Genomic DNA, 12964 nt, shown 5'->3' on the forward strand with positions numbered 1-12964 from the left:
TTAAGATGAAAATGATCGGTCGACATGTGGAAGTACTTAAAAGACTTGTTCCTAGCAATTTATCTAAATATCAATGATACCCTTTTGATTTCTCCAAATACTCTTGATATTCATTTGCCTCAATAATCGTCATATGTATAGATAGCTACGCTACTATTCCTCATACATGTTTTCCGTAACTCCCTGAATATTTCCTTCACTCACTCTTAGCATAAAAAAGGCCAAGCTATGGCTATGCAACCCTGAAATATAATACAAGCAAATGCAACTGAACTTTTGCCAATAAACTAATTACTTCCTCCTCCCCTAGGGCGTTTTCCTCCGCTTCCCTGCTGACCACCTTCTGGTACAGGTCTCTTTTGTCCAGGCTGTGCATTCGGACTAAAACTTTGAGGAGTAGCGTTCATTCCACCACGTTGTCCACTGAGATTACCTCTTCCTCTACCTGCTGCTCCTCCACGTGGTTGATAAATTCCTCCACGAGCACCACCACCTCCGACACCTCCGCCTCCACGATTTTGATTACCACCACGCATTTGTGGTAGTCGCGACTGGTTTCCTGCTTGAGGGGCCTATATTTGGTTAGTGCTAGATGTAAAAAAGTTTAAAGGAGTTACTTACAGAAGGAATATTACTGACAGGTAATGAAGAGGCCCCGTTTGTCGATGGAGTTATTGGACGTGGTCCTGAAGGTATACCACTCTTTGGAGCTTCAGTATCCTCGGGCTTAATATCTTCAGCGGGAGCGCTATCAGATTGTGTAACGGGAACATTCGCGGATGGCATTGCAGCTGATGTAGTATTTACCGCTGGAGATTGAGCCGCCTGAGCAGCGGGGGCAGGCGTCGACGTTGTAAGAACTGGTACAACTGGTGCTGCAGGAGGAGGTTTTGCATTCTTAGCAATCTCCCACACTTCACCAACAGGCTTTTCTGGTGTATCCTTTGCGGCTTTCTCAACAACTGCAATCTTTGCAGTGGCCATTTTGATTCTATTGTCAAACATGTTGAGTTTCAATGAGGACTTTTTCTCCGCCATCAAAACAGCTTGAGCCTGTGTGTGGTCAGCCTTTGCTTGAGCTTCAGTCAAAGTAGCTTCAGATTTCTTTTGCGCTTCAGCTAGCTTTTCTGCCACGAGTTTATCTTGCTCCAACTTGAGTTTTTGCGTTTCTTTTTCAAGAAGCTTTTTCAAGTTGTTGGTAAGAATACTCTTGACTGTGGGGTTTGTCGATAAAAGGTGTCGAACTTGCTCATCCGAAAGATCCGAGCCATCAGCCGATGGTGCAGCGACTTTACTTGGAGTGGCGGGGGTGACTGGAATGGCATTTTCTTCTGTCTTGGGTGCAGATGGTGTCGGTGGTGGGGCTGAAGAATCAGCAGTCTTATTCTCTGCAAGCCAGATTTGTTTCTCTTGCTCAAGTTTCAATTTGAAATCAGCCTCGAGTTGTACCCTAACAGCTTCCTTGGATTCGCCGAGTTTCTTGTTCAAAGCTGCCTTCATCTTATCGGAACGTTGTTTTAGTGTAGCTTCCATAGACTCTTCAATCTCCTTAGCTTTTTCATCACGCTCCTTAGCCATTGCTTCAGCAACAGCTATACGTGCCTCCAGTGCGTTTCTCTCCTCGTCTGAGATACCATTATGACTTTCGTCGATCTGTCCTTCTTCAGCACCATCGTCCATCGCAGTATCAGATGGCTGAGCCTTTTGTTGTGATCGTGCTTCAGCGGCGTCGGCAATAGCACCGTCTCGCTCAGAATTGGCCGTTTCGAGCTGTTGTTTGAGTTCTGTAATTTGTTGTTCAAGAGCTTGCTTCTCCAAGATTGCCTGATCACGCTCCTTACGAAGTTCAACAAGCTGTGCATTGACAACTTCATTACTCTCCGAAGCAGTTGCTGGAGGTGCGGATGGAGTTTTGGGAGATGCAACAGATTGAACAGCGTTCGCCAATGCTTGATCACGCTGAGTCTTAACTTCTTCCAATTCTTGTTGTACTTCAGCAAGTTTGGCTTCCGCTGCTTCCTTTTCTTCAATGGCAGTTTGAAGTTGCTCTTGAAGTGAAGTGAGTTGTTCTTGAAGTGAATCCCTCTCGGAAATGGCCACATCTCTCTCTGCAGCTCGGTCATTCTTATCCTTGGTTAAAGTGCGATTTCTCTCCTTGGCCTGCTCAATTAACTTCTGTCGGGTAGTTTGCCATTGTGCTCTGTCATTCTCCATAGAGCTCTCCAAAGTTTGTACCTTCTCCCGCAATGGTTGTTGTTCTTCTAACAAGGCATCTCTCTCACTTCGCAAAGTTTCAATGGCTTCCTTCATTTGTTCCATTTCAGCAGGGTCGATTCGATTGTACTTGGAAAGTATATCTTGGTTACGTTTCTGCCAACGATCTCGATCTTCCTGCAATAGATGCATTTCACCCTCCATGGTTTCCTTGCTATGTTCTAATTCACGAACCTTTGTCTCCAGTGGTTGAATTTGAGCCAAAAGTTCCTCGACACGTTTGGTCTTATCAGCAAGTTGAGATTGAGCTTGACGTGCCTCATTACGTAAGGTGATGCTGCTTTCACGGAAAAGATTGAGCTCATTAAGTTTATCCATGAGGTCCTTGTGTGCAATCGAGGTTTTACCACCATCGGCATGAGAGCGTCGTTCCTGATCAAGCTTTAACCTAGCCTCATCGAGTTGAGCTTGAGTGTATTCAAGTTGTTGTTGTAGTCGTTTGGCTTCTTGAATCTTGATATCATATTGAACCTCACCGATCTCCTTTTCGCGTCTCAGATATATGTTCAGCTCTCTCAAACCTTCCACAGTGCGATCTGTGGTTCCATCCGCAGCTGGGGATCCAGCTTCTGATGCATCCGGTCCAGCGGAGCGTGTCTGTTGTAATGCAATGATTTGTGAAGAAACATTATCTAGCTGTTGGTGTAGAAGCTTGTTCTGTGCATTAACATCATCTCGCCTAGTCCTCAACTCATTCAACTCTCGTTCGAACTGCTCACGTCGTTCACTCCAAGAGGCTTCGCTCTGACTCAAAGCAACCTTGGCAGATTCGGCCTCCGCTTTCAATGTTGCTGATTCGGATTTGAGTTGATTATATTCAACTCGTAGAGATTGAAGATGTTTAGCAGCTTCTGCATGCTTGACAAGCTCATGCTCATAGTCTTGCTGGGCTTTGGTGGCGATTGCTGCTTGTGCGCGAAGGTCTTCTTGATGGAATTTTGCAGCCACAGCATGTTTCTCCTGCTCATCCTTCAAACGTACAATCTCTGCCTCGAGTCCGGATTTCTCCTCCTCAGCTTGTCTAGCTACTTCACCTTGTTGGTTTCGAAGGGCTGTCAACTCATTATTAGAATTAGTGAGCTCGGCAGAAATATCTTCGGCTCGTTGCTCAAGCTCGCGAATCTTCGCATCCTTCTCCTCGATGATCCTATCCATCTCCTCACGGCATTCATCCAGTGTCGCATTGAGACTCTGTAACTCCTCCTCAGACGATTGACTGATAGCTTTGAATTGTTCTACTTGTTGCTTTGCATTTTCGAGCTCTGATTTTGCCAGTTCTAAATCCCTCTTCAATTCAGAAAGCTCGATTCCTAATTCCTGTTCACGACTTAGAGATTCATCTTCAGCAGCTGTATCTTGTCCAACGGTATTTTGAGTATTGGTGCCTGGCCGTGGGGTTGGTCTTGGCTGCAACAACTCAACTCGTTCCTCTGCACTCTTAAGCTCAATGTGTAACTCATCTACGCGAGCTTGGAGATGATCGCGCGATGTCTGCGCAGCAACAAGCTCTTCCCTTGCTTGGCTCAGACTCGCTGCAAGCTCATCAATCCTCTTTTGAGTTTGCTGAGTATCGTACTCCTTTCTCAATTGAGCTTTCTTGCTCTCTTCAACTTCATCATTAAGCTTTCGCTTTGTGGTGTTCAACTCAGATTCCAAAGATTCTACTTGGGCTTGAAGTCTTCTTCTAGTTTCGGACTCGGATAACTCGCGTTCATTTTGGAGAGTTTGTTGATTCGCGATGAGGGTGTTGAGTCTACTGCGTTCGTTGGTGAGATTTTCGTTGTCCTGACTGAGGCGATCCTGGATATCCTTCCAAAGCTTCTTCTCAGCCTTGAGATTAGCAGTCTCATTTCTCATACTCTCCACCAATCCCTTTGCTTCAATCAGGTCTTCAGCTACTTGCTGTGTCTTCAAGTCTTGCTTAGCAGCGGCCTCGGAAAGGATTTGAGAACGTTTCTGTAACTCGCTATTTTCACTCTGCAACAATATGTAGTTGGAGTGTAACATTTCGTAGCGCTCATTAGCAAGTGTCAATTGACTGCTAACCTTGGAAATCTCTGCTTGAAGTGCAGCCTTCTCCGATGAAAGTCGTTCTGTTTGCTCTCTTAGTGTGCGTCGATCAACAGTTTGTTCTTCGCGATACTGATCAAAGTGGCCTTGCAACTCGCGTAACAATGCGGCATAATTAGCATTGTCCTTTTGGTTTGGATTTTCAATAGTCGACATGACACCATTGCCATCGACCGATTGACCAAACATAGATGCGAGATCGGAATTGGCTGGAAGTTGTCCTCGGTGTTGAAGCATACGACGGAACATGTCTCTTTCCTTGATATAGCTTTCTGAACGAGTGATCATAGATCTCAACTCATCCTTCAAATCTTCAACCTTGGCTTGAAGTTTTTGTACCTCTTCATGATCTTGAACTGCTTGATTCTTGGCAGCTTGAGCTTCTTCGCTTTCCATCTTCTGACCCAGTTCTCTCGTGATCTTGAGCAACTCCTGATTTTTCTCTTGCAATTCACTAATGCTGCGGAAGACAGTGAGTCTCTGACTGATAAATCGATCCGTATCAGTCATTCCTTCAAATGAATCTTCGCTAACCTCTCCTCGTGCTAGACGCTCCATTTGTGCTCGCTCGCTAGCATTCAAAGTCTCTAATCCTCTTTCTCTCGCATCTAAATCGCAAAGAAGCATCTTGATTTGAGCGCTAAGATCTCTGAGTTGTTGTCGAAGGATGTTCACCTCCGCTTTTGCGGTAGATGCCTCACTTTCAGCTTTCCTAACATCCTTCTTCGCACGATCGCGCTCCTTGCCAGTTTGATCGACAAACTTTGACATCTCTACCACCTCCTGTTGAAGACGTTCATGCTCGGCTTGCATTTCTTCTAACTCAGGTTGTTTTGCTTCGAGTCCTTGCATCATTTCCTCCATCTCAGCCGCAAGTCGTTCACTTCTTCTCTTTTCTGTAGCCAATAGACCCTTGACTTTATAGAGCTCATCGATAGCTTGAGTAGCGGTAATAGAAGACTTGCTGCGCATAGATCCAGGTGTACCAAATTGAGCAGGTGAACCAGATCTTCCAAACACTGAACCATTAAGTCCTCGTTGTGGGGTTGATGGTACTGAGCCAGGGCGAGGTTGTGATGATACAAGAGCCTCAAGTCGATCAATCTCGGCTTCAAGCTCTGAAATACGATGCTCCGCCTGTTCTCGTTCCTGTCTCTCCGCCTCAACTTCTTGCTGACACCTACCAATCTCCTCTGCGGCATCATCCTTCATCTTTTCTATTCCTGCTTCGACCTCCTTCAATCTCTGTCGATGTGTCTCGGTTTGTTGTGCTTGCAATTCAGCGAGACGACGCGCGCTTTCTAACTCCTGGCGGAAACCTTCTTCAGTCTTTGCAGCTGCTTCTTGAAGTTGTTGTATCTTGTGAAGTGAATCCTCGGCCTTCTTCTGAACCTCATCCAACCTAGTTCGTAAAGCTTGCTCGGTACGTCGTAAAGACTCGACATTGGAAGTGGACTCTTCATTTTGACGCTGTAACTCTGCAATTCGTGCACCCTTCTCTTTGCGATACTTCAAGGCCTCGGCGCTTTTAGTCTTCAATTCATTCTCAAACCATTCATTATTGCGCTTGGCTAGCTCGACTTCTTGCTTCAGAGATTGCTCTCGGAATTTAGCACTGGATACCGCAGAATTTGCATTTTGAGCGGATTGTTGTAAAGCTGTGATTTGTTGACTAAGTTCCAATCCCTTCTGGTGTTGCTTCTGTAGATCTTGTGCGAGAGCACTGTTAGCAGTCGTCTTTGACTCGATAACAGCCAGTGCATCGCGATTGGAGGATTCGAGTGATGAGATTCGAGACCTTAAAGTTTCTAGCTCAGATGTCGATGTCGAGGAACTGGTCTTCAGGTTTTGAAGTTCGCTTTCAAGAGATGATCTTGAATTTTCTGAAAGTAAAATTAGCGCCGCAATATATTACCATAATATTGGATAGCTTACCCTCCTCATTGAGCTTCGTCCTCAGCTCTTCCACGGTTTTCTGCGCCTTTTCCACACTCGATCGAAGTCCTTCAATGCGCGTCTCTGAACTTCTCACAGCATTCTCAAGCTCGATATCAACTCGCAATTTATCCGCCACCAATTCATCATGCTCGCGTGCTTTTGCAGTAACAGCTTCAAGGACACTTCGAACTAATTCGGCAGTAGGGTTATCAATAACTGTGCTTAGAGTTTGTTGCGGCACGCTCAAATATGCCGACAAGTAGTCGACATCGAGTACCGCGGCTGTCATCATGAAAACGTTCCTTCAGACGATTTTTTGATGCGTTCTGTAGAGGAACATTTGAAGAGTGTGGTTCAGAATTTGTATTGATCGCGTTGCTTTGAGGAAGTAAAGGTGGAAAAGTGATAAAGCTCAAAGAAATCCTAGCTGTAAATATTAGATAATATCTATGATATTCTTGTCGTTTATTGTATGACCATAATAAATCTCGAATGAATGAATAGACTTTGAGTTCGTATCGAAATACCACGATGGTCAAATCGTGGTGTTGTCGATTTCTTGAAATAGAGTCTTTGACTTTGAAAGCCTGTTGCTTTCAGGACGAGAAGGCGCTGACTAATATCCCCAAACTTTAAAATTTGAGCAAAGGTGAATGGCTGATAACTGTTTAGCTTGCGTTCGGACCCTGTGTGTGGTCTATTCACGCTAAAAGTTGCTTCCTTGTAATTTCTCAGCCTCATCACCTGCATGGACTTCTTTGTTCAACTCAACATCCACGACAAAAGTTGAGCCTTACACCTTCAACTGTCGACTTTGACTACAGACCGTATGATACAGGTCTCTCTTATCTATGCATCTGGGAGCCGATACTAGACCTTAAATCTTTGGCATCGACGTCATCTGGATCTGCGAATTATCCTACGTAGTACGTTCTTACAACGCCTCCTAGGCCTGGACTCAAAAAGGCTCTTGGAATCGAGCCCATCAAAGACTCTTCAACCTCGAGACATCCAACATTGTCAGCCATAATCATGTCTTCGTTCCTCGAGAAGCAACAGGCCGCCTTTCAAAAAGGTATTCAAAATACTTCAACTAAAATTACCAGCAAGCGTCCAACCGCACCAGTTTCCGTCCCATCGCCTGCTCCATCGAACGCCTCAAACACATCGAAGAGTGAGAACAAAGATGCTAAGCGCAAGAGAGAAGCATCAAATGTCGTCTATTCTCAACCTGCTGCTACTGGTTATGGAACAGAAGCATTTACACAAGTCACCTACGTCATCGAGTTCTTGAAGAAGAAAGATGAGCCAAAAACATTCCAAGAGATCCTAGGATACTTGAGCCAGGCACACGTCGAGCAAAGTAAGAAACAACTTATTGCGCAAATCCTTCGAAGACACGATCGAGTTCAATGGATTGCAGATCCTAAGTTAAAGACACAAACTTGGGATTCTGGCACATTCAAACATCGTCCCATCATCGGCGTTCGTAATAAGGGCGCTTTATTATCATATCTTCAAAACAAACCTGACGCACAAGGAGTAAGTGTCAAGGATTTGAAAGATGGTTGGCCGGACTGTGAAGAAGCGATAAATGAGTTGGAGGCCGAACATAAAATTTTGGTTACGAGGACAAAGAAGGATAACCATGCACGAATGGTTTGGATCAATGATCCTAGCTTGATTCACCCTGTCGAATCCGAATTTCAAGTCATGTGGCACAGAACCGAACTCCCTAGCGTCGATGATCTCGTTCGCAAACTTCTCGAAGCTGGTCAAAAGCCTGCTAGTGAAGACCCAAGTAAACGCATCAAAGCAACTCCAAAGCCAAAAGAAAAGAAGAGAAAGGCTCCAAGGAAGGGTGGCCGTACTACAAATACTCACATGCAACATTTGTTGCATGATTATTCTCACATGAAGAGATAGATAAGTATGGCGACGACAGACTGAAATTGTACCAAAATTATGGATGGCGTTTTTAAAGGGTTTCAAATCATGAACACCGGGGCGTTCAAATCTCGGGTATCAAAGGGTGATTCCTGATTTGTAGATCCCTAGGCACATATGGGATGGATGGACCGGATGGGATTGGGTTGGGTTGGAGCTGGGTTATGTTAAATTGGGTGGGAAATAGGTCCATACCATGGCATGCACGACAGAAGCATACAGTAGATGCATTTATGAAAATAGACCCTCATAATCAATAAATACTTGCACATCCATTGATTCTCCACAATATTGAATCTTCCATGTATATACATTCTGTGCAATTCCAATCAGCTACACTTTCCATTCTAGTATGGTACATATATCGTTGTAATCTTACCACTCACTAACTAGGTACCTAGGTAACCAACAATAAATTTCATCATCAAACTCCATAGACGCATGCGTACAATAAACCGTCAACTATCCTACTATTTACATTTACATATATATCTTCAAGATCTTCACTCACTCCAATCTCTCCGGAGTAAGAATACCTAGCAATCCAGACCATTCCTTCATTCATTCATCTATTTCTCCCCTTATACATAAATCCATCCGCCTACGTGAGAAGTAATCTTACAACTCAGGAACCACACAATAAATCAGTATAAACCATCTGCGCTAACTACCATCCATCGAAATTCCCAAATCCACTAGACTTAACTTTCTTCTTCACAGGTAGCATCTCTTCCTCCTCGACCGCCCCCTCCCCAACACCAACACTACCACTATTCCTCGCATTCGCACCCGCACCAGCACCCACACCAGCTTTAAGATATTTCCCCACACCCCCAGAGGATTCATTCTGCACCACGGATCCATCCCCCCTAATACGTTTACCCGTCCACGTAGTTTTATCATCTTCAGTTCCACCCTGCCTCATAATCTCCGCCTTTTCCTTCTCCGCAATATCATTCTCCTGTTTCTGCTTTTGGAATTCTTCAAATGGATCGACAAAGACGACGACATTTTCCATGATAATGTCGTTTAACGGTCGACTTTTTTCGTCTACTTCTACTTTTTCCAGTTTGCTGAGGACGTCCATGCCACCGACTACTCGGCCAAAGATGGTATGTTTGCGGTCGAGATGTTTGGCTTCTTTATAGGTGATGAAGAATTGACTTGAATTGGTGTTTTTGCCTTTATTGGCCATACTCATCACACCTCTTGAATCGTGGGTTAAGGGTCCGTCGAATTCATCTTGGAAATTCTTTCCCCAGATACTTGAACCTCCTTTGCCAGACCCCGTTGGATCACCTCCTTGAATCATAAAGTTTCGTATGTTCCTATGGAAGGAGACACCATTATAATAACCTTTTTTGGCTAATTGAACAAAATTCCATACTGCTCGAGGTGCCGTCTCGGTTTGTAATTCGATGGTCAATGAACCTAGATTCGTCTCGATTCTAGCATATCCCTTTATCTTGACTCGTTTTGGTTTTAACATATATTCTTCATCCGTAAGAATTGCTCTCTCCCCACTAGTTTCTGGAGTTAATCCTGTACTTGTAAAACTCGCGGCTGCTCTTCCGGTTGTATATTGTGCTGCATTGTATGCTGTCTTCTTTTCTTGGAGTAATGACGGTTTCGCCATAGAAGCCGCAGATCCTTGTTTAACCATCGATTTGGCGCGATTAACATCTCCACCAGCTTCTCTTTCCCTTCTGGCTTTCTCCACAGCTTCTTTTGCCCTCAAAACTTTATCTCCAACTCTGCCCAGCGCGTTAATATTAACACTACCCTTAGACCTTTCTTCCTCCTGTTCTTTGCTCAACACAGATTCTCCCTCTTTCAGGAACTTAAACTTGCTTAAATCTCGGCTTTCGATGTTCTGCGGATCTTGTAAAGTAATAATATCTGACCTCCCAAATTCCCGATCATCGACTAGATCTAACCACATTTTCGCTTTAATATTCAATCTTTCCACAGTTTCCCAAGCAAAAACATTTGCCTCACTGCCATGCCGTATAGCAACAATATGCGTATTATCTGTAAAAACCTTGAAAGTAACAGGATCTACCATCTCCCCTTTACCATCACCTCCAGCACCACCAGAACCTCTCTCCTGCGCATCAGTATCACCATTTCGCGCAAAGTTCAATGTTATTAAATGTTTCGCACTCAAAGGTTCTCCATTGATAGGATTTGTGCCGTGCTTCTCGAGCCATTGCGAAATCACTTCTATGTCGAATATTGTACCTTCGGCTGTGCAGACTGGATGTTTGAAGGGTTGTAGACTCGCGGCGCAAAAGTTGAAGGGAAGACGTTTAAATGAGCCATTTGGGGCTTTTAAGGAAACATTAGATCCACTGCTTGCGGAGAATGCATCGGTGGAAGACCATTCGGAATGGGTGATCTTGATATCATATGTATTAGCAAGGTAAAGTTGACATTGGTAGTCTAGAAACTCACGTATAGTTTATCTGTGCCTGTGGAAGAAAAATGTTAGTATGCTTCTCGTTTTTGAGTTAGGGTGATATTGCGACGAACCTTTACCCATTATAAACTTTTAATATTATCTTGTGGATGATTTTTGGAAATATGAGATTTGAGCGGATAGCTCTCAATAACTTCTTGATGTTTAGCGCGATAGGTTGTTATCGGGCTTATCGCGTCACTATGTTTGTTACTTCAACTCCCTGTACTCTGTACGTGCCATAAGCTATAGAGAGAGAAAAGTCCCGACAGTGGAAGGTTCGTTTTTTAATATTTTATCCTCCATAAAAGCTATTTATGTACTCGAGATGATTCTAATATTAAATATACATCATTCAAGTCAACAGTCAACCAATAAAGTAGAACAAAAGATAAGATCCTATTTTAAACCACACTTCATCTCGTTGTCAATTCAAACAAAATCATAGCATAAATCATCACTAATCATCAAGTCAACATTGCATAGCACTGTACCCATACAGAAATACTTGGTTTTTAGTTTCTCTTACGCCTGTATCCTAAAGATATTATTTGATCGCTTCTACATTCTTCTTTCCCGGTAAACTTAAGCTAATACTGCAACTCCCACCCATATTATCTACCTGAGAAGTATATCACTACTCAAGACCGACCACCCGTTTTTTTCTCTAGACTCCCTTATCAACCTATGGAGGGGGATGAAAGTTTGTCCCGAAATCCATCTCGATGAATTGCTGTATGATATCGAGGAAAAACATCCCGGTAGTTGTGAAAAGGGGGTCAGCGTTTAGCGATGTCGTGAAAATATTTATTGCATCGACTTAACCACATATCAGGATACTGTAGTTAAGTCTATGGACTAGTCTTGATCTGAGCGCCTAATTGATAGCATCACGAATGAATAGAACTTACATCCTCAACCAAGTGCAACTTCCGTAACTTGTAAATCGCACTAACCGGCCCCCCTAACAGCAAACCAAGACTCCAACCAACCCTCTCATCTATACCCCAATCAAGGCCCCTTCCTCAATCTCTTCCCTCCCCTCCTCCAGTTCTCACTTCCTCCACACCCCCAATTCCCAACTCCCCAAAACTTAAAACTCCCTCCGAGTCCCAGTCTGCCAGATCCGAATCCGTATACATCTTATACATCTCAATATCCGTACTCTCAATATCCGTACTCTCAATATCCGTACTCTCAATATCCGTACTCTCAATATCCGTACTCTCAATATCCGTACTCTCAATATCCGTACATCCCAACATAAACTCTACACTCTACTTCCGTCCCAAGAAATTAGAATTGATGAGTACTAGTGACTATTACTCCCAAAATATGACCCGCGGTATTTAATTTTTGGTTGCATAGTAATCATATCATCATATCTAATTTCTTGTAAGTTATAAGATTTGTTCGAGAAGAGGGGTCTCACTGGTCGGGTGTGTCTCGTCTGTGAGAAGGGAGAAGGGAAAGGGGGTTTTGTGCTTGAGATCGATGGGTAGGGTTGGGCAGATGTAATTACAATAAAGCGTAATAATCTAGCTTATTTCGCTTTTTGTAATAATCTAGCTCCTTTTATTATATATTGATTTTGTAGTATGGTTTTGGGGTCAAATTAAGTTTAATTGATTGAATATAATCGGGGAAGATTTTATTTAATCCTCATTTTCTTCAACATCTTGCTTTACTATAACTATATCATCCTCTATATTAAATAAAATATCCCCTTTCAATTGCTTCTATATATGTTTAAACCAATCAGGATATTCAAATCTACAATATACATAGAGAGATTGAGTTGATAATAAATATCTGAATAGTTTCAAATTTTATAAAATAAAGCAAATAATAACGTAGCTGGCTATGATTACGCTTTTACATAATCTAGCTCTGCTTTTAAAAAGGCGCTTAACCCTAGAGATGGGTGGTTAGGGCGGAGAGGAGAGTGGGAAAAAGCGTGGATGGTTAGATCTTAAGATGTGGGTTGTGAGACAGTAGAGGGTGGCTTGAAGTCATTCTTTTTCTTTTTGGTGAACGAATAAGAAGTGGACGGGGTGAGGATTTAAAGCTGCTATTTCCAACTTTCATTGCGGTCGAGGATTGAGATATGAGTAGATAGAAATGAGTAGATAGAATCTGATATAGTCTTATATCGAATTGAAGAAGGGAAGAAGTCGTTAGACTCGTCTTCATAAAGCATCATCTAATTATCCCATATTCTACCTATTCCTCTCCTCATACTAATCAGATGACAGACTACCTCCCTTTCCATTCCTA

The 12964-nt window shown here is 43.3% G+C and overlaps 4 protein-coding genes across 4 annotated transcripts; 1 reads left to right on the forward strand and 3 right to left on the reverse strand.

The window, feature by feature from the left end:
* Positions 1–287: 287 nt before the first annotated feature.
* SS1G_11653 (hypothetical protein) lies at positions 288–6571 on the reverse strand (the record flags this gene model as incomplete). Its single annotated transcript, XM_001587610.1, has 3 exons — positions 288–572; positions 622–6227; positions 6280–6571. 3 exons carry the CDS (start codon positions 6569–6571, stop codon positions 288–290), a joined length of 6183 nt encoding a protein of 2060 aa, XP_001587660.1.
* A 743-nt stretch (positions 6572–7314) lies between these two features.
* Positions 7315–8208, forward strand: SS1G_11654 (hypothetical protein; the record flags this gene model as incomplete). The annotated part of the gene is made up of 1 exon (XM_001587611.1): positions 7315–8208. The coding sequence occupies one exon, from the start codon at positions 7315–7317 to the stop codon at positions 8206–8208; it is 894 nt and encodes a 297-aa protein (XP_001587661.1).
* A 688-nt stretch (positions 8209–8896) lies between these two features.
* SS1G_11655 (hypothetical protein) lies at positions 8897–10551 on the reverse strand (the record flags this gene model as incomplete). Its single annotated transcript, XM_001587612.1, has 2 exons — positions 8897–10336; positions 10471–10551. The coding sequence occupies 2 exons, from the start codon at positions 10549–10551 to the stop codon at positions 8897–8899; spliced, it is 1521 nt and encodes a 506-aa protein (XP_001587662.1).
* A 1161-nt stretch (positions 10552–11712) lies between these two features.
* Positions 11713–11952, reverse strand: SS1G_11656 (predicted protein; the record flags this gene model as incomplete). Its single annotated transcript, XM_001587613.1, has 1 exon — positions 11713–11952. The coding sequence occupies one exon, from the start codon at positions 11950–11952 to the stop codon at positions 11713–11715; it is 240 nt and encodes a 79-aa protein (XP_001587663.1).
* Positions 11953–12964: the final 1012 nt, after the last annotated feature.

This window comes from Sclerotinia sclerotiorum, genomic scaffold (assembly GCF_000146945.2).
Source record: "Sclerotinia sclerotiorum 1980 UF-70 scaffold_18 genomic scaffold, whole genome shotgun sequence".
NCBI classification, from domain to species: domain Eukaryota; kingdom Fungi; phylum Ascomycota; class Leotiomycetes; order Helotiales; family Sclerotiniaceae; genus Sclerotinia; species Sclerotinia sclerotiorum.